At 37.1% G+C, this 25234-nt stretch overlaps 1 protein-coding gene across 3 annotated transcripts in view; it reads left to right on the top strand.

The window, feature by feature from the left end:
* Nucleotides 1–25234, top strand: part of INPP4B (inositol polyphosphate-4-phosphatase type II B) — a 551727-nt gene that overhangs the window by 138088 nt on the left and 388405 nt on the right. For all 3 annotated transcript variants that reach the window (XR_001884600.1, XM_017867638.1, XM_017867644.1), the window contains exons 5-6: nucleotides 20306–20424; nucleotides 22557–22673. Coding sequence is in view for 2 of the 3 variants with exons in the window: in XM_017867638.1 (XP_017723127.1) it covers nucleotides 20306–20424; nucleotides 22557–22673 (236 nt within the window). In the remaining variant the exon portion in view is untranslated. The remainder of the gene's footprint in view (nucleotides 1–20305; nucleotides 20425–22556; nucleotides 22674–25234) is intronic.

Genomic DNA, 25234 nt, shown 5'->3' on the forward strand with positions numbered 1-25234 from the left:
AAGAAGAGGGATCATTTCTTAAAAACTAAGGACATTTCTTTATGGAAACAATTGTGGAAAATGTATAAAGAAGACTGATCTTGACAAGTATATAAAATACATTTCTATGAACTACTTTAAGGTTTTTGTCCTGGAAATTATTCACCTCCACTTATTATGTCTAGAGTCAATAGAATGCTTCTGAGAATGTCTTCATATTTTATACGTAAATCAACATATACTATAAATCCAAAACAATAGATACTAATACCTATTAAATACATAGGAAAGAATGGCATGCATATGTTTGCATATGTGTTCCATGTGTTCTTTCCTTGACACTCTGAAGTAATGTTTTTGAAATTAATTTATTCCTTGATGGCTCATACTCAATGCAAGCCAAATGACCAGATACGGGATACAATAAAAGATACATTTTGTACATGTCAACAAGCTTTGGGGTTGATTATGATAGGAATGGGGGCTTGGAAGCTAGAGTGAAAGCCTTAATAAGCACAGGTCATTTGCTCATCTAAATTATATTGGGAGAGGCATAGAAAACCTATATATAAAATCATTTCAGATAGTGTTAAGTTCTATGTAGACAGAAAGATAGGCCACTGGATAGAACATATCTGGGGGATAGGCACTTGACTTGGGCGAAAGAGAGACTATTTTAGATATAGAATTCAAAGAAGACCTCTATGTGCTTATGCAGGGTATGGATACTAATTTGGATATTGTCCATATTGACCCTAAGAATTGGGTGACTTTCCAAGTAGGAGGGGACGAGCTATACTAGACATTTAAATAACACATAATAGGGTTCTTATAATGGGAATATTGGGATCAAAGGGTAGTAAATTAGGTTAGTGATTTGACCAGGAATGAAACCAAGTTACATGTTGTTCTGGTTTTGAGGTAAAAAACAAAAAACAAAAAACAACAAAAGCCACAGGGAAAATGGCAAGAGAGTGGAGGACCATTTGCTGGGCTACTGAAATCCCAAGATCAGAGTAGGACGACTGCAGGATAGACTACGTGCTGAGCCAGTGAGACCTTACTCTCATGCTTCTTGTATTGTCCCCTCACTTTCACCTTTAACTAAACTGCAGCTATCTGAATAATGGGATCAGGCCTGGTTTGGATGCTGCTGAACATCTAGTGAGTAAAGGATGGAGAGATACGGGATTTGAAGCCAACAGATTGTTAGATCTTTTGCCTTTTGTGGAGCTGTTTTCTTTTAAGAATCCATATATTATGTGTAGAAAAATTTTCTTCAAAAAATTTTTTCTCTTAAATTTAAAATGTGCTGACTGCTTCACCATAGGTTTTACTGGCACATAAAATAGGAGTAACCTGTGATTCAAATTATTTAACAAAGCCTTTATTTCTCGGTTTTCTCTAAAATGGGTAAATCTACATTAGCTGCTATAATTTTATATTAATATAGCAAAATTATCACAAAATAAACAATAGGCAATGTAGAAACACATCATAATTATATCTAGAATGTGGCCATCCATCATACATTTTTAGACATATTTAACCCTCTTTTTTTCTGTTTTGCCATCTCATTCCCTGGCTTTTCTTCTATGTCAAATTCAGGAGGGATGAAAGAAAGTAAAAGCCACTGTATTTCATCCCCAACTCAGAGTTGATCAGCATAAGTTATTGTTTAATTTTTAAAGTGAAACATACGTTCATAAGATAGGATATTAATCAGTCATTAAAAATCATTTATCAGAAGGATATTTCATCACACAAAAGAATATGAAAGTTTTAAAAGCGGGATAACAAACTATATGCACAATATGGCCTTTATTTAACTATCTGTGTCTCTGTGTGCAAGAGAACAAGATTGGAAGGTGTGTGTATCTTCAATCATGGTTCTCATCAGTTGGTAGAATTTTTATTTCCTTTGTTACGTTCTTCTATGTCTTGTAAAGTCTTTGCAAACTACACATGTAAATTTCATAATCAAGTGTTGTTGTTGTTTTTAATAAATAACCTGAATGCACTGAGCAAGAAAAGTGGCATATCTTAAGAAGTAAAACTCTGCTTTTTGCCTTTAATTAACTCTAAATAGAATTAGAGAAATTAAACTACTACTCTTAAAATCATTAAAAATCATTTAACAGCTGAACTATTTCCTAGGGTACCTAAGAACATTAGGGATTGCGTAAAAATTTTATGAGAAAGAGTAGTCACTGAGGCTAACTAAGGAAGACTGACTAAAGCCAATTTTTGAAGAAAGGAAACAGGATTAGAATAATTAGAGGAAAGGGGAAATTACATTCTAGAGTAGGAGAGCTGTATGAGCAGATGGTTGGTGTTTGGAACAAGATGAAAGCTCCAAATTCAGAACATACAAAAAAGACACACAATAAATAATTATTTATTATACAAGCTACATATAGAAAGGCCCGCCATCTTGTATTTCTAGAAGGAAAATGAAAATAGTATTCTCCTCAAGTAGGATTTTTGATTCATCTACATCCTGATCCTTAGGGAAGAGTGGTATATATTAAAATGTTTTTAATATATAAAAAATACATAAAGGTTTTTTAAATAGGAAATTAACTTCATATTCACTCTGTAAGCCACCAGTCGTAGAAGGTCTATTTTTTCTATGGAAGTGGATGATGGAAAGAAGTGTCGTGTAGATATGCAATTCAGTATACGTCTGTACCAGGTAAATGATGTGTACCATCCTAGAGTTTAATGATTAAAATTCAGTGTTTTCACAACAATATGTCCCAGTACAATGACAAGAAGTCCTCAGGTAGGTTAATTCAAATATTATAGTGGCTATAAATAAGGAGTGCTTATCCCCTCTGGTGGTTAAGGCTTTGTCCAGGAGAGGGCTGATTCTAAATACTTTGTCTGTTAGGTCATGTATTAAATAATGTGAACTGACTTTGGATTTTGTATATGCAGGTACTGTATTTTAATAGCCCATTTAGGGGGAAAAAAAAAGATAAAATCATGTGATCAGTTTTCTGTGCTCGGTATTTAAAAATGTATAGAAATGTGCCCCACTGACAATCTGCACAAGAAAATGTCTCATCTCTTTACAGACACAGCATTTACAACTTGCAAGGGCCTTCATTAACCTGCATGTCAGGTCCACTTATTCTTTATAAATTGCTATAAATCAGCCATTGTTTTATATGTTTTTCTAAAGGGAAAATCATAGGAGGCCCAATTTATGAATTATCTTCTATGTTCACAGTCCTACTCTCTTGCTGGTCTATGTTCTATAAATGATTATAGAGCTCTAACTTTTTTAAAACTCCAGTGGGAGAATGGAGGGTTTTAGTATATCTTCCTCAGTATTTTTACCTTCTACATGGTATGCTAGCTGAAGGGAATACCAAGCACAGAGGTATATTTTCACATTTATTCTATTGATAAAACTCTTACTTCACCACATGGGATGCGATAAGAGAAGCAACTGCTAAGAATTAAACAAGGCCTGTGCTTGCCTTATTTTATATTTTGTTGCCTCATTATAAGTTGATTGCCATCTATTTTCTTGATTATTTTGTTTGTTTGTTTTGTTTTATGTTTGTTTGTTTGTTTTTAGACTGGGTTTCACCCTGTCACGTAGACTAGTGCACAGTGGCATAATCATAGCTCACTGCAGCCTCTAACTCCTGGGCTGAAGCAATCCTTCTGCCAGCAGCCTCCCGAGTAGCTAGGACCACAGGTGCTCATAACCATGCCTGACTAGTTTTCTTAATTTTATTTTTTGTAGAGAGGGAGTTCTCACTATGTTGCCCAGGTTGGTCTTGAACTCCTGGGCTCCAGTGAATCTACCACCTCAGCCTTCCAAAGTTCTGGGAGCACAGGCATGAACCACCACACCTGGCCTTCTTGCTTCTTGTAGTATAACACATCCCTTATAAAACATTGGATTTCCCTGAACCACCATTTTCTGGGCGCCTTCTAATGAGAAGTCATTGTTCAAAGCCCTAGGAGGACACAGCAACAACTACCATTTTTTTCAGCATCTATTATGGGCTTAACTTTACAAACAGCATGTCATGTGTTTCTCACCACAATTCTACAGGATAATAATATTAAAAGTAACTAACATTTATTGAGTGCTTACTTGTTTGCCATATGCTGTTCTAAATAATTTACATAAATTAATTACTTCTTATTTCATTATGAGTAATTGCTCTTTTATCAACCCTGATTTCTATGTAAGAAAACTTAAATATAAACAGGTAAAGTAGTGAGCCTAAGCTTTGAACCCAGGAGTCTGAGTTCATAACATAATATCTCCTCCCATATTGCCATTACTGGACAGATTAAGAATCTTAGATTCTCAAAGGTCTACTTTCTGAAGATCTTACAGAAGTTGAATGATGGAGTCAGGATCTAAGCTGAGTTTTGTCTGATTCAGAGGCTCCTGCTTTTAACCATCAGTCAATATCCCCCTCCTCGTTGATTCGTACTTCCTAGGAGTTTTCAGGAGGTGATGAGGATAAACAACTTTAATAATGTCAGGCAGATTGTGATAAGGGCAAAATAAAGGCATAAGCCAAGAACTATAGAAGGGCTGAGCAAGTATAATTCATTATAACAATGGCATAGAAAACAGATCTCAACGGAGGAGGCATTTGGACCAAGTCTTAAAGAATGAGCAGGATTTCAGTTGGTTTAGGAGGAACTCGAGAGAGAATTCAGAAAAAAAGAAATAGAAAAATACATGAAATCCTAGAGCTCATTTTCCAAGGTGATACATTTAATGCTCATTTACATTTCCCTCTATATTGCTTATAATTCCACTCTAAAATAAATTAAAGCTCTAGAAATTCTCTTGCAATATTCTATAATTGTCGCATGTATATCAGAGACTCACTTTAAAATTCTAAATGAACACGTCTTTAAACATTTTTATTGCCACCAAATTATATGTAGGTATCATGATGTATTGAGTCTTACTGCCTCTGGGGCTGTGCTAGATGAAACTCAGAGGAGGCTCAGGCCATGCTGAGCTGGACAGAGAGGACTTTTTAGGCAGGCTGTGCCTCTAATTGCCTACTTATGTAGGCAATAATTTTCCCATTGAGCCTTTCTTTGAGCTATGTCAATTTTGAGAGCATCGGATAACTAGCAGTACTTTCAAGGAGATATTTTTCAGAACAAGCATTCACCAACAACTCAACAACAAAAATAAAGACAATAAATAGAAATGGATTTGCATTCCAGGCTGAAACTGAGCCTAAGTAGGGAGGCAGTATAGCTTCCAACTAAGAACTAGGAGTATGATGCCAACTTGCTAGTGTTTGAATCCTGTCTTTGCTACTCTATAGTTATAAGGCCTTAGAAAAATTGCCCAATGTTTCTGAATCTCTATTTCCTATCTGGAAAACAGGAAGGATATTACTATTTACCTTATAAAGTTCTTGTGATGATTAAATGAATTAGTGTAAGTGGTTGGTTAACGTATGGTTAATATTTCCTTGAATAAATCACTTTATCACACCCCAAACTTCCTTGAGCAGGGAGTCTACTCCCTTTTGTGTAGAAAAAGTCCACTGCCCTTTTGTGCATAGTAATTGCCATCACTTGCTAAACACCTTCTAAGCGCAAGGCATTAAACACTTTTGACATTTTCTCCTTCGTTCCTATTACAGGCTCCACAGTTGCTTCCCATTACCTATGCTTCACAGACAAGTTCATTCACTTGTGTGAAGGCATATGTCTAGAATGTAGAGCAATCTGGATTTTAATTCCAAAGGCCATGTTCTTTGTGGTTTATGATTAAAAGCACAGGAATGGGAAAGAGAACAGTAATAAAAGGTTATCTAAGGCCTATATGAGGTTTTTGTACTTCTGATATAGTTATTTAATTGAAAGAAGAGAAAATGAACCAATTAGAGCTTCTTTACACATCTGTCAGGTGGGTAGTGGTTTTCTGGTGACCAAGATTTAGCATGTTCTGCAGTTGGATTGTAGCCTGTTCTTAGTGACGTTGGTCTAACTTCTCATTTGGTGCACCCTGCAGATATGAGATATGATATATCAATTAATAAATGAGAAGTATATAAGACCTCAAACTTCTCTCCCACTTCTCCTGCCAGGACTATATCATTTAACTGAACTGTGTTGACATAAAATAGATCTATTCTTCTTGTCATGTTTATTTCTAAGTAATACATTGTAGGAACTTTTTAATTACGGCATGTCTTTAATCAGGTTTAACTTCACAGGCTTAAATTGATTATTCAACATGGATTGAGCAAATCATTTATTAGTTATTTTTTCCTAAATGTTTCCTTTATACTGTTTTTAAAATTTGTCTTTCATCCATGAGCAACATATCCCATACAGTTTATTTCTATTTCTACGTGGTTTACCTAATTACTTTCTCCCTCCATTGCCTAATTACTGAGAGCATTGGTCACTGAAACAGGTCTCTCTCTGCAGCATCTGTTGCTACTTGGGGTAACTGAGGAGTCAGGACTACCTCAGGGCTTCGTTTATCAGATATTTTCGCTTTCTGTAAAATCAAAAGCCACCAGGGTTGGGAGAGAGAGAGGTCGCCTGATGCTGCTGTCTGTGTGGTAGAAGTTTGTCAGTCAGTTTTCTTGCTGAGCAGATGGCATCCAAATGTATCCTAAGTCACTTGGGGACCATGCCATGGGGACATGAAGAGACCTAATGGAGTGCAATGCAAGATTAAAGATAAGTTCTCTTACATTTCTATTGTATAAAACAGTCTTTCCCCAAATACTTCTTATTTGAGCTTTTGTAGTTGGCAAAGGCAGTGTTATTCCTATTTTGTAGTGGAAGAAACTGAATCTTTGAGTGGTTAAGTGACTTGCCTGCAGTGACATTTCTGGTAGAAAAAAGCCCAAAGCTTAAGTTCTCTGTCCCTTACTCCTCCATCACCTCTACCAGTGACAAAGAGATTATTCTCAGCTGTTATCCACAGTGATAAGGTGGCAGAAGTCAGTTTGAGCGTGTGGGTATTCCAGTTCAAAATTTGTTCAAATTTAGAATGTCAGTTTTATTCCAATGCAAATTACTTTTCCCTCTAAGCAATTCCAAGGTCCACAGCTTTAGGGAATATTTATAAGCCTTTGTTTTCAAAATTTGTAACTCTTGCTCTCACTTTTCCACAGAGCTTTCTACTCCCATATTCAACCGGCAACTGGCTACCAGATAACACCACTCGCTTGTTTAGGAGGTATTTTAAAAATTTTAAGATGGCTAAAACCTGAGTTTTTAAATCACTACTTTTTTTTTAATTCCCGCATAATATCTATCTCCATAAAGCACACCACCATCCACTTAGTTACTCAAATCCCCAAACCATAATGCCTTCTTGATTCTTCTCTTTCTCTAACCTCACATTAAATCCATCATCAAGTCCTGCAAGTTCTAGGTTGAAAATATATTCTGAATTTCACCGCCTCTTTCCATCCTCACCACTGTCCTTCGATTACAAGCCATTGTGAGCTTTCAGCCGGGCCAGCAGGCAAGTCCTCGTGGGTCTGTTTCTATTCTTGTCCCTGCTCAGTCTCTTCCTGATGGAACAGCCATTCTTCTAAAAATATAAACGTAACTTCTTTACTCCCCTAGTTAAGATCTTCCAATGGCTTCAATTTTACTTAGAATAAAATCAAAATGGGTCTTAGGAAGCAGGCCATTCTCACCTTACCTTGTGTTAATTTTCTAGCTCACTCTCCATCAACCCATGGGGCTTCTTTCTGCTTCTCAAATAGGTCAGATGTTTAGGTCTCTGCACTTATTGTCCCCCCTCAGCTGGTTCCTTGGTATGTTTTAGGTCACAGCTCAAATGCCACCTCATCAGAGAACATTTGCGTGATCCACCAGTCCCTAACACTCTCAAGTTTATTACGCTGTTTAGAATTCTCATTGTTTTTTAAAAAATTTCTTGTCATACTAGACTATAAGCACCATAAAACAGGGAATTTGTTTTCTTGTTCAGTGCTGTGAAACTGTTACCTAGAATCATATTGGGCACATTTGGACATTCAGTAAATATCTATGGGCTGATATGCATGAATTCCATTGCTTTATCCTCACACATTTATTCATAAAATAAATCAATATATTTATATGTTCCCTTGAAATGTTTCATAATTACTGCCAACACAATTATTTGTAAAAAGTAATCCTTTTTAAAATTTCAAATGAATATAATTATTTAACTTTTAAATTTTCATTGTTTGCAAATGAATATATTATATTTTAGAGAAATAGAGTCTTTTGGCCTTGGGCTTCTTTTAGGGAAAATTGACAAGAAGAATCAGCTTATAGGCTGAGGTGAACAAGTTGAGTTCTATAATTAGACTGCATATCTGATGACTGCATACCTGTGTAGAATTGGGGAGCCAAAATTCTTGCAGTGTAACCTGAAGATTCCTATGTTATGATAGCATCAAAGAAGCAACCAGTCTTCCTGCAGAAATGTTCTTAAGAACAGACATATACAAATAACAACAAGAACAGACAACTGAAATAATAGAAATAGACTGGCAGAAGGAGATTTGAGCTTAAATTTTAGCTTACAACTTGTGCCCCTGAGGGAAGTCAGGGCCAGGCTGGTATTTGGACTGCCAGCCTCAGAGAGCCTTTGGATCCTGACTCTGCCTCAAAAGTCCTGAAAAATTCATCATTCCTGGGTCGTTTTGCAGACTAAATCAGACAGCATCCCTAAAGTGCTAAGAATAGTGCTAGATGTATAAGTGATTCCCTAATGATATTATTCTAATTATTATCTTGGGTTAATCCCTTTCTGTCCCTGAAACTCTGATTCCTTATCTGTAAATTGCAGATAATAATTCCAATTTTGCAAGTTGTTTGAGCTAATATAGATGAAATTGAGAAGTATATTACTAATACATTGTTAGGAATTTAATACATTTTTTCACACATTTTATTTAATTAGATTCACACAAGCACTAAGTGAGAATAAACATAATTATCATTCCCATTTCCAGATGAAGATACTTAAGACTCCATAACAAACCCAAAATCACACAGTCAGGACTGAATCTAAGCCCTCAACTTTTGGCAATTTGGAACGTAGAGTAAGTAAGAACTGCCAAGAAGACCTTACAGAGAAGGTGCATCATATTCTCATTTTGCCTAGGCTACAGTGCATCCTGGAAGAGGTTCTTTTTAATTTAATTTGAGTAGTGTAAACTACTCTTCTGTTCTGAAACTTCCTGTGTGCCTAGGGCTCTGAAGCCTTTTACTCTGAGCTAGCAGCCACTCTGCTGAGCTTTCGTTTGAACTGCTCTTCCTGGAGATCCCAAATATTCCGAGAAGTATGCTCTTTTTCCCTTCAAACACTGACCCTCTTAGAACCACTCTTTCCCATGAAGTTGTCTGATCTAGGTTGCTTTCACAAACTGTTGAATTGGTGGATTTTGCTCCAAATAATTAGACCTTCTGCTTTCCAGCCAGCCCAGATTTGCTTTCTCACTTATAGACTCCTCCTTCTCTTAGTTCTTATATCCTGGATCACTAGTCATTTCTAGCTTTAGTTTATCTGTATGAACCTTGTTTTATTTCCTGTGAGTCAACTATCTTATGACAGAAGAATCGACACCCTCAAAGCCCTAGTTAGTCAAATGAATATTGAGATTTTCTTTTGCCTACACAAAATCACACATGATTGATGACTGAAGCGAAACTGGAGTTATCTTCTTTAAGCGCTTCAAAACTGGTTCTTTCCCAAAGGATGATCTAGATGGAGACAATAAAATGAGAAGCTCATTATGCCCCTAGAACTGTCTATTTTTCTCATTCTTCCCTATTCCTCTTACCTCCTAATCTCTTTTTATATGTCTTCAATTTAATAATTTAATTCTACTGGTAAAATATTTAGCATTCGAGCAATAGCAATTTTCTAAAAATGGTTAGCTTGACACATAGCCACTAAGCCCAAAACAAATTTTCAGGAAAAAAAAAATTACTTAAATAATTTTTAACCTTAATTTAGACACCAGTTCCTAAAATTCAAGCCCTTAACTGCCATCCGCACAATGCAATTATCTTGAAATATTTTGGTTTGAGAAAGCATGCTCAGGATTTGGTAAAACCCAGACCGTGAGTCAGTGTCTTGTATGTGAAGTCATCTGGATTGAACAGCTGCCTCCCAGTCTGCTTGCTACCTCCTGCCCAAACAGATTACCTCAGGAGACTTTCAACTCCTGATGACAACATTCCAGGTCCCTATTTTCTTTATTCTCCCTCAAACTCCTAAATACCTGTGTGACACCATTTTGTGCACTCACTCGGAGTCCAGCCACCTGGAGTCCACTCCCCTTAGCCATCCACCTTTGGTAACTGAAGCCCTGACTTTCCTGCCACCCTTTCTGTAACCTTTTTCCAGCAGCCACACTGGCCTCATCTGTTGGTTCAGAGGTAGATCAGGGAAGCGGCCCCTCCCCAATAACCTATGTGCACTGCTGAATCCACTCATGGGCCATATGCTTGTACTGGACAGAAATCCTGTTGGCTCCCATATCAGTGGTAGGTGTTCAAAAAAATGTTGCCACCTCGGACCCTGAAGAAGGGGTGGTAAAGGCTTAATTAAGGTGGTTTTTTGCATTTCTTTTTCCACTTACTTCTTCAGCCCAATCCTAACATTACAGGTTTCCATGAACCGACTCACAATATTGCTTTTAGTATTCAGGGGGACCTGCTTTCCTTCTTGGAATAACATTTTCATCCTTTCTTCAGCAGCACATATGTTCCCGCTGAAAAGAGCAGCAGAAAGCTGCAAACACTTGTTGTTTCCAAAGTGGAACTTGGATTTGGAGCATGAACAAAAAGAGCCAAGTCTGAATGCAACGATAGGCAGTACTAGGCCACCTTAGAATTTATGGCATGAAGTGTGGGATATCGAAACCAGAAAAGATGAGGGCACAGACTTGTTTTTATTTCAATTGCTTGAAGATGGAGCCTCAGCCACCTAGGTAATATTCATGAAAGCGAAACAAAATAGGATTTTCTGAGGACTGACCTGAGAAACTAAAGGAGCAGGACATAAGCTTGAGAATGGGAGTCTTCTGGTACTGACAACAGTGATTTGAACCAAATTTGTTCTTTTCATATGCAAATAAGCTGTCTGCTGTACAACGGGTATCTTCATTTCTCCCAGACAATCCAAGAGCATTTCCCTTGAGCACCATTGTTCTAGGCAGAGGTTAGGCTGTTTTTCTTTCCCTCTTGATTCTTCAGTGATACTTAAATTGAGAACTGGTACTGGGTGTGAAGTTTATTTTAGTATCAGTAATACTCCCAGCTAGAGAAGTGAATTTTATCTTCTCAGCCATTTTTTTTTCTTTAAAAGGCCAGCACATTTCTATTTAACACACACACAGACACACATAAAATATGGTGACATGTTTTAATATTGTTCTGTTATAGGATGGTACAAAAATAACAAATTTTATTTCAGGGTTTATTTCTCAACAGTCTGAATCTAATATTTTACTTTAAGGAAATCAGTTTAATTTACAAGTGAATCAGTTGTAAAGAAATTTAGGAGCATTGGTGCTCAAATATCAATGTGGCAAGAATTCTAAAGCGATATTTCTACAACAAAATCTCTTAAATTCCCTCTTGCAAATCATCACCTATATTCCTCAATAACTCTGTCATCTGTTTTCTCCCCATGGTATTAGATTCATCCTTTCCTCAAGTTTTATTTGGGTTCTATTATCAGAGTGTTGATAGTCTTAAAATTCTTGTTGCAAAGCTAAATCACCATTGAATATGCAGACAACCAGACTAAGCAGAATGACATTATTGAAAACAAATTAACTCAGATTGCTGAATAGTAAGCTATTGGTTAAATAAAAAGATAGTATTTATCCTTGAGCCAGACAGTGTAACCACAAATATTGACTGGCTGGTTAGTTAAAAATTTGAATATGGAACTAATGGAACTGTAAGGCAGCAGAAGGCCTGTTGTTCCACACCTGAGCTAACACAAGGAAAGAGCCTAAGGCCAATGTTTCCTGGCACATATTAAGCATTTAGCAAATTATACTTCCTGCCACTCCTCTCCTTGTTTGCATGTTTTATGTATTATCTTTAATAATAACCCTAAAATATGGAAAATATTAGCATTTTATAATTGCAAGGTAAGAATACTATTATCTAGCATTATTTCAATATGCCTAAGAGATTATTACCTTAGAATGGCTTTATTTATTTGTCTGTATGTTTATTCACTCGTTTAGTTTATGTGTATATATGTGCTGATTCCTTAGGTTGATTTCTTTTCTTTCAAAACAATTCAAAACATTGAATTGTTTTATCCGCTGACCTTTTAGTAGTCTAAAATTAATACTGTTGTTTTCCCTTATATGGATATTGTCTTTCTTGGAGAGAAAGACCCTCACTTTGAATTTGGGACATTAATTTTTACAACCTAGTGCCTTAAAAGACAAAAGAAAACAAACTAAAAAAACCCACACATTTTCTAATTTTTTAAAATGCCAACTTTTATACATTTGTTCTTATTTTTCCAACAAATATCTATTATGTTGGCAGCGATGCTGGTCCTTTAGGAAGTGTGTGCTAATTTAAATCTCCCACACGAAAGTTAAGGAGAACATTAACACATTTTTATTTTGTTTCTATAAAGACTTTAACACCACCAGTGAAGTGACGGGAGAAGCTGTGGTTTGTTAAGAGCAATGTGTGTTTGACTCCTAGAGTCCTAAGTCTTATAAAATATATGAGTGGTGACTTTGATAACCTCGTCTTTCAGAGTGATGACAGAAACATATGTTGGAGAGGAAATATGAGACAACAGAGAAGAGAACAAAAAGGAATAATGTCAAATGAGGAAAATTATAAAAAACAGGCTTGCCCAATTGAAAATAAGCTAAAATGAGAGGAAGGACAAGATGAGAGCTACTCTCAATGAATTAAAGACTCAAAGATTTTACAGAGAATACAGAATACAGATGGGAAGATATATATTAATGGCCATAAATCAACTCAGCATGATATAGAGCCATATTCTTCTAAGAAATAACCGTAAACAGATAGTCAGTAGTGAGGAGAGTATTTCCAACTACTTGTGCAATTCTCATTGTGTGAATATTAGTCTGGGAAGGAACACTGTACATTCTGTCATTTTACTATATATGATTGAATTATCATGGATTGTAGTGCACTGAGCCTAGGCAGCATCCTCTTCTGAATGTACTCAGGGGATCTGAACTGGAGAGGTTGACCTCCTACGCTTCAGAAAATTGCTGTCTTAAAATTCTTGAGGGAAAAGAAAAAAGAACAAGAAAAAGCAAAGGAGATTAAAAATAGGAAAGCATATTATACTAGTAAAGTAATTAGAGAGAGGGGCTATTAGGCTTTTTAAGTGCTCTATATATCTTTTAATGTATGATGTAAACTGATTTAATCTAGATGTAATCACTGGTATGGAATGGTAACTGTGAAACCATATAATGGAGTCCAAGAATTTATTGGACTGGAAATGTAACCTAAATTGGCTTATCAGTTAATTAGTGGAATTTAATTTTCTCGAGTACAAAGAGGAAGGATATATATGTGACAGTTTTGAGAAACCTGAACAAACATTAAGAATTTGAGAAGTGAATACGAAACTACCCCCTAGGCTGCAAAAGTCTTTTTTGTATCCTTAGGGAAATGATGGTAAGATAAGAATGGTGCTATTGAGGGAAGCAGGAAGTCAAATGGTTATTTCCCTAAAGCTCTGGGTTGTTTTGTTTTGTTTTGTTTTTGAGACAGAGTCTCACTCAGTCACCCAGACTACAGTGCAGTGGTGCAATCTCAGCTCACTGCAATCTCTGCCGCTCTGGTTCAAGTGATCCTCGTGCCTCAGCCTCCCGAGTAGCTGGGATTACAAACGTGCATCACCATGCCAAGCTAATTTTTATATTTTTTGTAGAGATGGGTTTGTGCCATGTTAGCCAGGCTGGTCTCAAACTTCTGACTTCAAGTGATCCGCCTGCCTGGGCCTCCCAAAGTGCTGGGATTACAGGTATTAGCCACTGTGCCTGGCCCCTGTTTGTATTAAGGCCACTTTTCTGTTTGAGGATGCCAATGTCCTCTGTACTCTGGCCCTTTTTGCTCTTAACAGGCATGGATTTATCTCTCCCATTGCCTTATACAGTGTCTGCAGAGGGTATAAGAGGTAAGCATTCATCAGACTCGAAGGTATGCTTCTATCAGACTATATTGGGCTGTAGCTGTAACATTTAGTTTTAATTGCAAGAAAAAGAAGCTTTACTAGCATCCACAGTCTTCCTTTTTGATGAAGGAAATGTACAGAGCAGAGAAGCAACTCTTTCCCTGACCCTTTGGAACATCTCAGTAGTTAAGCAAATGCTCCCCTGTGGGCCATCATCCACTGAGTAATGGAACACTAACCTCCTAGTTAAGCCCCTGCTTAAAGGGTGAGTTGACCATTTACATGTAGCACATATGCTGGGAGACAGAAAGTCAACTTTGCTTTCTCCATTGTTGGTTTCTCATTTGGAAGTGCCTCATTAGAGGTGAAAATTACAAGTGCAGGTGTACACATCTGATTTCACAGAAAGAAGCATATTAATGAAGTCTCTGATTTTCACAATTAACACATGATCTAGTAAAGAGTTTTAAAAAATGTATATTTAGCTATCTGAAAACAAGAAGGTGAAAAAATCACAGGTATATATTTAACAAGTGTTTTTACTGAAAAAAGAATAACTTTATATAAAATTTGGACCAATCTGGAATATCTTAAGCATATGATTAGTTTAAAATATAGGATAGATAAAATCCATTTTGTGTTAATGCACAGTATACTTATATTAATGTCAATAATGATTTAGAGGGACTCATTAGCATTCTATATACATTATTTTATTGTCTTTATAGCAAGTTTATGAAGTGTGTTCTTTTACTTCCATTTTACAGATGCTAGAATAGAGATTCAAAGAGATTGAGTAATTCATCCAAAGTCATATATAGTTCTCTCAAATAAGGTTTTATCTTAAGTTTAAAAGAAATTTCTTTCTCCTGCATATGCTATGGTATGTGGTTTCTCCTCTAAGTCTAAATTTCCTTTGGCTAATTTTGAGTACAGAATTGTAGAGATGTGGAAATTCTTGTCATACCCCCCTCACTGATTCCCACCCACCTGTGGCCACTGCTTTGATCTGGAAGAAAGAGGATAAATTTTGTTAGATTCCATTAACAATGAATGGCAAGAAGAGAGATGAAGTAAGAGTGAGGCAAGAGAAAGACCTCACTTCACAGAAGAAAGTTTTCTTAGAGGGAAAGAGATGGTCACTTGTGTTGATTACCAATTCACAGTGCCTCAGTCATTCACACCACCACTCTCGTGAAAGCCTGGGGCACCCACCTGCTTGTTGACAACCCCGTTGTCTAATGTATGCTTTACAACTACTTGAATTCGAGCAGTGTTGCTGAACTCAAAAGCACCTGAATGAACAGTTGTGTTCTACTTCAAATTGATCATTGCTGAGACTGAGCTCTCTGATATGAGTCAAGAGGTATTTTTAGGCTTCCAGCCAAAATTGTTTGGAATGATAGAAAGGATCACGGACTCAATAGCCTTTACCTGATTTTGAAATGATGGCTACAGGAAACAGAAATTGGTATTTTATATAAAGCAGTATTTTGGTGTAGACAGAATCTTTGATTTCACAAAACTCCTGAAGATCCCTGCCTTTTACCTCTGGACTCTCCAGTGAGAACTACTGGAGCGGAAGATAATCTGTGCCCTCTTCCTAAGAGGCTAAGTAGTAGCTGTAAGCGTCAAGGCCAGAATTTGGCAATTTCTATTCCTCAGAAAAACTTCTGGCCAAATCAAGCAACCAGATGTATTTTGTGTGACTGTTCCATTGTTCACCTGCACAGTGACTGTGGATTTCAAGCTTTGGAGAAATCCTAAAATCAAGGACACAGGGCCTTCATTTTTTCAGGCAATGACTTTTTGTAGAGGTTCCATCTTATGACATAGCATAAGCTTTCCAGTTTGTTCAGTGCCTAGCCCTCCCTGGACATATTGAGTGTTTATTTATTATTTTTTTGAGAGAGAGTCTCACTCACCAGAGATATTGAGTTTCTTTGTTTATTATTTTTTGAGAAGGAGTCTCGCTCTGTTGCCCAGGCTAGAGCGCAATGACGCAATCTCAGCTTACTGCAACCTCCGCCTCCTGGGTTCAAGCAATTCTCCCACCTCAGCCCTCCAAGTAGCTGGAATTACAGGTGCCCACCACCAGGCCCAGCTAATTTGTGTATTTTTAGTAGAGACGGGGTTTTGCCATGTTGGCCAGGTTGGTCTCGAACTCCTGACCTCAAGCGATCTGCCCACCTTGGCCTCCCAAAGTGCTGAGATTATAGGCGTGAGTCACCGAATGTGGCCCCCTCCATTTATTTTTATCATTATGCTTCAACTGAGGATTTTCTTCTCATAGAGTGAAAACTGCCTGGCTCCTGTATAAATATGAGCTGGGGCTGCCTGTAGGCATCTCACTCACAGCCACTAATAGTAGAATGTGAACCCTCATGTTACTAGTTACTATAGCAAAATTAATCAGGAAATAAAAAGTCACTTATTGCTCTTTATTTTTTTTCTGATGACAAGTCACAAATTACAGTTTAAAAATACATTCCTTCTGTATTATTATTTTTCCCCCATTTCAGTAAAAAATACACTGGATGCAAGCACACTAGAATCCCCACCTATCAACCTCCTGCATATTTAAACTCTTCTGAGTTCTAGGAATACTTTTAAACAACTCAATACTAAACAAAGCCATTAAGAAGGCAGAAATAAAAGTAAAAATCTACTGATGAATGGATGATTGCAGTAGCATTTGTTTGTTACTGACCATTAGATTGAAGTGGGTAGAAGTCTTAAATAAACAAAACCAAACAGAAGCAAAATCCCAAAGCATTGCTTTCTTTTAGTCTTCTGAGCTGAGGAAGGCCACAGATGCAGGGCACTTCTAGAGAAGAATTATATTTGGTTAATGAGCAGTGGTAAGTATAGCTGGAAGACAGATATAACTTTTTATTTATTTATTTATGAGACAGAGTCTCATTCTGTCATCCAGGCTGGAGTGCAGTGGTATGATCTCAGCTCACTACAACCTCCGCCCCTGGGGTTCAAGCGATTCTCGTGCCTCAGCCTCCCAAGTAGCTGGGACTACAGGACTGTGCCACCATACCCAGCTAATTTTTGTATTTTTAGTAGAGATGGGGTTTCATCATGTTGGCCAGGCTGGTCTCGAACTCCTGACGTCAGGTGACCCTGGCCTCGGCCTCTCAAATTGCTGCGATTCCAGGCATAAGCCACCTCACCCAGCCACTATTTTTTTTTTTTTCCCCTGAAAACAGATTTTTCAGGATTCTCTATTGGCTGCTAAATAATTCTCATGCAGATTAAATTTTATAGTGATCGTGTGAGTAATATCTTCACAAAACAGCCCAATCACTCATAATTTATCAGCTGTCTGGTGGGACTGATTCAGTATGTATAGATCCATGATGTGAATAGGTTTCACCTTATGAAATGCAATGACTCATGTACTAATTTAGTATTTATGGAGAAATATTGGACCTGGTAACAGCTTTTAAAAAGCTGAGTATGACTGAGTCAATAAAAACAATTTTACACAATAATAAAACACCAGATAGTGGTAAATGTTGATATTAATATATATTAGTATGATATTAGTAAAGTTTTTTTGGATAGAAAAGTCCATTTATAAAAAGGCCCGATTTCCTCACTTCCATCCTGAGAAGTAGGTAGATAGATGAGGCAACTGAGTGTCAGAGTTTGTGACTTAATCAGTGCCACAGAACTAGAAAGCAGGAAATCTGGGAGTACAGCTTAGGAATTCTGCCTGATCTCAGGGTCTCCCCAGGATATCATGCTGCATAAGACTTAGGGAACAGTAAATCCTGAGCTGTAGGAAGAAAAATGTGCAGCCCAAGATGTAACTATTATTGTTTTCCTGACAAGGTGTAACCTTATTGTTTTTAGATATAGAATATAATAAAATACAAAGCATCGTCATTATTTTTATCCGTATTGGGGATATGCAAATTGGGTTGGACAGAACATTTCAGTGTAATAGAAATTTTCTCTGTTTTTATGGGGAATGAGTGTGAGAGTTTCTCTGATAAAATGGAGAACAGCTGCTCATTTCTGGGAACTAACCACAGCCCACAATCAAGTCTGATAAGAACTCAGAAAAGAAGTGACTTATTTTGAGCAAAGGTGTCATGAGCTCACAAGATAAAAGATAGGGCTACAAGCAGAAAGTGGGCAAGATGCCTGTAGTTGAAACACAGTGGCCTCAGCTTTAAAATTCTGACAGATATATGTCAATATCAGGAAACAGAAAAAGAGCTGTTGACTGTGAGCAGAAAACCAACAGTTTAATTTTATGAGCAATAAAATTAAACACATTCATATTGCAAGTAAAGGAAATGATCAAAATAACCACCAAAGAACAGTGAAAATCTAAATCTAGCCTTTTCTTTCCTTCCGGTGACATGTTGACATTATTGAAACCTGTCATCAGTATTTTTTAAAACTGTAAGTCTCTTGGGTTGAGTAATAAAGAATCGTGGTGTGGCGGTGGGTCTTCTAAAGAGAGGTACCATTGTGCAGGAGAGCAGGTCAGTATGCCAAGAAGAGAAATGAAGCCAATGGGGTAGGATGTAAGCTACCAGAGAATTCTGGTAGTGTAAATGTGAGCACTTCATGTTTCCAAGCCTGCAGTTCTAGTTCTATGTAAAACTGAAATAATTCAAAGCACCATTTTAAGGAATACAGAGATAATTAGCAAAATGCCTCAAAAATAGGAAGGGTTAAATACATCGTAGCTATTATGTTTTTTCCATACATGCTTTCATAAGCTCTCTTCTGTTACTAGAGGCATGTGGTTTATATAAGGAAAAAAAAAATATGACAAACTGCCATACAGAAGCAGCAGGATCTCAAAGTCTGGCAAGAAGTGAAGCAGTTAAATAATGTACCTAGTGTTGCCTAGCTATTTGAACTGGACTAAAACCAGGCCTGTTTCATTCCAAAGTTCCTGCTTTTTCTGTCTCCTTGGACTTCTAAAAGAGATTATCTGTAAGCAATTGAAAGGTGATAATTGCATCTATACTTTCCTTTGCTTTCAAGTTTCAGATTTAAGCCACATTACCTTTGTAATAATGGTGAGGACCTTGCAGGCTCTGACCACAACATAACTTAAATACCTCATCTTTCTCTCCCTTCCTGTTACGGTCTGAGAAGTGGGGTAGGGATGGTATAGAACCCTGCAAGCTCTCACCATGAAATCAAAGACGCGGGGCTACTTCCCCCATCCACAGCTCCAGCCTGCAGCAAGTCACCAGTCAAATTTAACTTGAACCACCTCTAGGGAGGGCACTTTACATCTCAGAAACTCAGCTGAGGGGAATAAAATTATTATTTCAAAGGTGGGAGGTGGGGGTGGCGGGGATAGAGAGGAAAGTAGATTCAGGCTTGCTTAAAAGGAATATTTTCTGGATTTTCTTCCTCAAATTGGGGGAATGATATGTGAGAGGAGAAACTATTCAAGTAAATATGGTATGGTGGTGAGGGTCTGTAATATGAGCCTGGTGTCTGAAGGGAAAGTCCTTAACTTTTGTGGCCCCTGGGCAAGAATTAACCCATCTCCTCCAGGCTTAGCTTGAATTCCAGACCTAGGGCTTTAAAAATTCTTCCTCTGCTTCCTCTTCCACTGCTTGTGTGCTGTTGTGGTTGGGAAACTGCTCTCCTTCTTTCTGTTGATGTGTATTACTACTGTGGGAGGCCAGTTCTAGTGAATACATAGGTAAGGGCCAAGTATGCATTCAAACATTTGATCCAATCCAATTCATATCAATAAGGAACACCAAAGTTTCCCAGATATGACCCAAATCAACTTTCACATCCTCAAGGAGTGTGAGTTAAAGCCCAGGGCTTAATGACTAATTAAAGTCACTGAGGTTTCTGAGCCATGTGTGCATAGTCACGCATTAGAGCTGGGATCTCAGACCAGTCAAGACTTGCATGAACTGCAAATGTGGTCAGTGGAAATGAACTCTCAATTCAGCTCCACAGCACGTGACTTCCTATTTCTGTAAGGTACTTCCAAGGGACTTCCTCTGTAAAAATCAGCCTGAGCCCCAGGAGATTTCCTTCAGTGCTGTAGCTAAGTTTACTTTCAGCCTGGCGCAGAAGTTTTCCCTGAGATATGGTGTTAGTTTCTTTTCTTTCTGTCTCCTCTGCCGTTGCCAGCATGCAAGGATCTCGTGGCTCCTGTCCGTGATCGTAAACTGAATACACTGGTGCAGATCTCCGTAATCCACCCCGTGGAGCAGAGTCTGACAAGATACTCCAGCACGGAAATTGTGGAGGTGAGATGCTGTGTGCCTACATTAATCTCTCTCATTCTCTCTCTCGCTCGCTCGCTCGCTTGCTTGTTCTCCCTCTCTGTCTCCCTCTCCCCCCACCTCCCCTGCCCCATCTCTGGATTTGAATGAACAGCTGAAACAAGTTTGTTCATAGTCTGTAGTAATGCTGCATTACCATCCTCTGTCATTAAGAAGCACATACCTGAGATTATTAAGCAATGCGTTGATAATTTACTGGAACGAACAAATGACAAAATAACTTGTCTTTTTTTTTTCTTTTCGTAAAAGAGCTTATTTTCTCCCAAAGATAGAAAAAAAGTTCCCACTTTAAATTCTCATATAGAGCATAGAATAAAGAAAACAACATATAGACTTTAAATTGAAATACTTATTTTGAGAAGAAAAGATAGTTGTACAGTACCTAGAGAAATTTTAAACATGTTAAGTGTTTTTGCTCCCCCCACACCCCATATTATTTAGTCTGTGGAAACTTTATATTCTCTGCTGTTTGTGTCTTTCAACTTACAACGTTTTCAAGGAAAAGTAGATGATTAATTTGATAAACTATGTTTTAGGCAAAAGGTATAAATATTACTTATCATATGGGAGGTCTCCTATTTATATTTATTATTACTAATATAACATTCAAAATGTGTCAAGAGGAAACTTGTTATTGTGTTGGATCAGATTCAAAAGAGGAAGTGTTTCCCTTTTGATTATTTTGTTCTGATCACACATTTCACAACCTTAGTGAATGAGAGATACTTATTTAAACATCTGGGGCCGGAGAAAGTATAATCTAAACTTCTTAAGATTTGCTTGTTTTTCTTAGACTTGTGAGCTGCATATGTTTTGAATAAGGAGTTTCTCTGTAAGAACCTAACTAGCCTGCCCCAGACCTGGCTGGCTTAGGGCTGACCGCCTGCTTTGATGCAGTGGTGGAATAAATGATTCAGACTGAACAGGAGTCATTTCTATAATGGGAATGACCCAGATATTGCATGCAGCCCTGGATATGCCCTTTGGAAACTTTAGGTTCCAGTGTTGGTATAATATACAGTTAATGCCATATTAACAAAAATAATCTTATTCATATAAAGACATGTTAACTAAAATTGTAAGTTATTCATTTTATATAAAAGTTGAAACTTCTGTTATTTTAAAATATTGCCAAAATTTACTTATTCATTTATTTTGAGTTTTCTTAGTTTTCATTTTATTGTGATAAAATACGCATATTATAAAATTTACCATCTTAACTATAAGAAATGTCTTATTTTGGCACATTTTAAAATGTTATATTTGAACATGTTTTGCTATTTTGGTTTTATTCATTGCCTGTTCCAAAGTGTCTGATGCAGTGCCAAGCAAAATATATTTGTTGAATAAAAGAATGAATGAATGAATTACTTGGGCTTTCAGAAATTCCCATAGACAATTAGTTTATAGAACTCTAGCAAACATCTCCATGATATTAGGCAATATATATGTATAAAATTTATGCTGGTGTCAGCTCTAAAAATGAATTCTGAGGCATTGAAATATCCTGTGCACTGCATCCTGAGCTAGTAATTTTATAGCCCCAAATCCATCATATTTAGAGTTTCTTTCATTAGTTTTCAAGTGATTCTGAGGGAAAAAAAATCATAGCTGAACATCTAAAAACAAATGGACACTATCAGAGCATGACTTTCAATTGAATCATTACAGAAAGGAAATGAATGGAAGCATACGATTACCACATGGTTCTTTAGGAGAAAATAGCTTCATTTTAATTTTATCAGTCAATATCTTAGATTATTTGCATAAATTACAAGTTATATTTATTAAATGTATTTTAAATGAACTGACTAACCCTAAACAAGGGTTCTGTAGATAATGGAAATACACTTTCTCAAGACAGCGCTGACAATGATGCAGGTTCATTTACTATTAGCAGTTGTATCACTATTTTAAGGCCCTGGGCCATGTTGTTGCCCGTGAGCGGGATTTGACAATTCAGATCTCTTCTAATAGAACTATTTCCTCGAAAAACAGATGCAGGCACACTTTCTGCATTCTCATGTGTCACTTGCGTGCTGCCAACTACAGTTGCTGCCTTATTGAATCAAAGTTGTCTGCTTGTGCTGTTACAGGGAACAAGAGACCCACTGTTTTTGACTGGTGTCACATTCCCATCTGAGTATCCCATCTATGAAGAGACCAAAATAAAACTAACAGTCTATGATGTCAAGGATAAGTCTCATGACACCGTAAGTAATGGTACTTCTTTCTTTCTTTGGGAAAAAGTTATGCTTTTCCACACGATTGGCTTTTTTGTGTAACTGACATTTTTCAAAGAGGATATTTGCACTGTGTTCATGATTGTCTTATGTTTATCGTTTAGTGTTTTTTCCCCAAATTTGTTTGACTTGTTTCCAAATTGGCAATTGATTAGGAGCAAAAGCTTTTGGAACAGATTTTTCTTTTTCAGGAGAGCTGACTTGATCTTTTGGTTTACATTTTGTTGTTGTTGTTTTAAGCAGAGTGGTAATATTGTGGGTAGAAACAAATGGAAATTAGGAATATTTAAAACTTTCTTGGTATGTAATTATTCTAAAATAGGGGATTGACAAAGTGCTCTACTTTTACAATGCATTACATAGCATATAGAGAGAAACTGACTACATTTTTCTTGATGTTGTTACTGGCACCAAAGCAAACAGAAGGTAATTGGAAACACTGGGAAGAAGCTTTAACTGCTCTCTTTACATGAAGGCCAGGCAAAGTCCCAATGGTCTTTTGTCTTAGATTCTTCAGTCTTCCTAACTGGTCTGCATATTCCTCCAATTGAGTCATCCCTCCTGGTTAAGATAAGTACTCAGTCTCTATAGAGGACGCTCTTAAAATTCTTGGACAGGAGAAAATGCTATTTGGGAGGTACTGAAAAGGGGAAGGCAGTTCTCTGCTTTAAATTTCTTCCATTAGCATGAACTTGTATGTGTCTTCAAGGCAGGGAGCTGTGAGAGACTTGACGGTCAATATTATAGCACGAGGCAGTAAACTCTTTAATGGCATGTGGGCTAGTGGATTCCAGGAGAGTTCTGGTTGAAGCTAAGAGATGCTGCTGGACCTGGGGAATCCCACAGTGCCTTGTATAGGGAAAATGTCACTTTGAACTCTGCCCTCACTTTGGCATTTCTGTTTTGCTCATGACTTTCTCTTCTTTCCATTCTTTACCACAAAACTTAGTCTAATAGTGGGAACATTTAATGGAAAAAATATTTTATATTGAAGGAATTTTTATGCATGTCAGCCCCAGAAAATTTATTTCTTTAAAATTGTGGAATAAAGACTCAAATAAATGCACAGCATATGTACGTGGAACGGAAACAGCTGTGGCTATCTGGTACAATTCTTAAGAAGGCAGATTCTGAGCCATATTGTCTGATTCCATTCCATCTACTGACTTTGGAAGAGGAAATTCTTGGTTCCCCTGTTTCATCTTTTAAGATATTTACCCAATGGGATTGTTGTAAGGATTAAATTAATATATGTAAAGCGTTACTCTTACAGAGTAATTAATAAGGGTAAGGTGCTGCTATTATTGCTGTTACTGTTTTGGCAGCTGCTCATGCTTTCTTATAAATAGGAAAAATCAATTAAGGGAATATTAACCAAAATAGTTTTCTATATTTACTAATTTTGTTTTTTCTCAAGTGGCCCTGCATTTGCTGTTCATTACTTCTTTGATCAAAAAAGGCAAAAATTTGGGTTAAAACTGGCAACTGAAAAATATTTGCCTGGGAGTTTTGTCTTTTCCAACCTCTTTGGTTTTTGAGGTAACATGAAAAAAAGGAGTAGACTGCGGCTGGGACATTTAGACCAGCTTTGATAAATTATGCCCAGAACTCTCACCCGCTGTTTTGTTGTTTTTGTTTTCAACCTTCTGCCACAGAAGAGAGAGAAATGGAGGAAAAGGCGAAGGAATCATAAAGTTGGGGAGGAGGGAGGTATGGTTCATGTGGAAGGTGGGAGTGCGTGATGCAACTGTGCAGAGAAATGATCAGGACTAAAGGAAAAGCAAAGGAGAAACTATGGGATTTTATGTTCTGCAAAGCACCTAATTAAATTTTATTCTCCCCACGTAGATAGGGTGGAGTATGGAAGGGGCTGAGTTATAGGAACACTGTGCTACAGAAGTGAAAATGTTGCCCGTAAACTCTTGGGTTTGTGAAGTATTTAGAAGTATCAGAGTTAGAAATTTTACATGCCAAATGTGTTTCTATCCCCTTCAATCTCTTTCATTTAAAATGTGCATGAATGTTAATACTTTGGAGATAAACAACTAATTTACTCATTAATTATGCTTTTTGTTGACTTTAGTTCTGGAAACTAATTATTTGGGGTCTTTTAAAGACTTTCTTCCATGATCAGAGGTGTTATAGCATAAAAGTATGGAATGAACTGGAACCCCTACTGTGAAATAAGACTTGTGAAATTTGAACATACTTAAGAAATACAACCAGATCGCATTTACCCAGCACTGTTAATTAAGGCATAACCTCTTCCTTAACATAGCTAATAATTAGCTCTGGTGATAGAAGTGTAAATAGAAACACAGTAGATTAATATGCTAATAGTTCCCATAGACATGTGGTCTTTATCCTTGCCCCTTTCTTCCATTTCTGAAGTTTTTCTTTAAAGTGATAGAGGAAGGCAGCAAGTGGCTTATAGTTACAGCTTATAATTATAAGCACTTAACAACCTAAATATTTTAAGATCATAATGTTCTTAAGGCATAAGAAATGAGATTGTGAATATTTGTATGTTT

The sequence above is a fragment of the Rhinopithecus bieti genome, unplaced genomic scaffold (assembly GCF_001698545.2).
Source record: "Rhinopithecus bieti isolate Rb0 unplaced genomic scaffold, ASM169854v2 scaffold_761, whole genome shotgun sequence".
Taxonomy (NCBI): domain Eukaryota; kingdom Metazoa; phylum Chordata; class Mammalia; order Primates; family Cercopithecidae; genus Rhinopithecus; species Rhinopithecus bieti.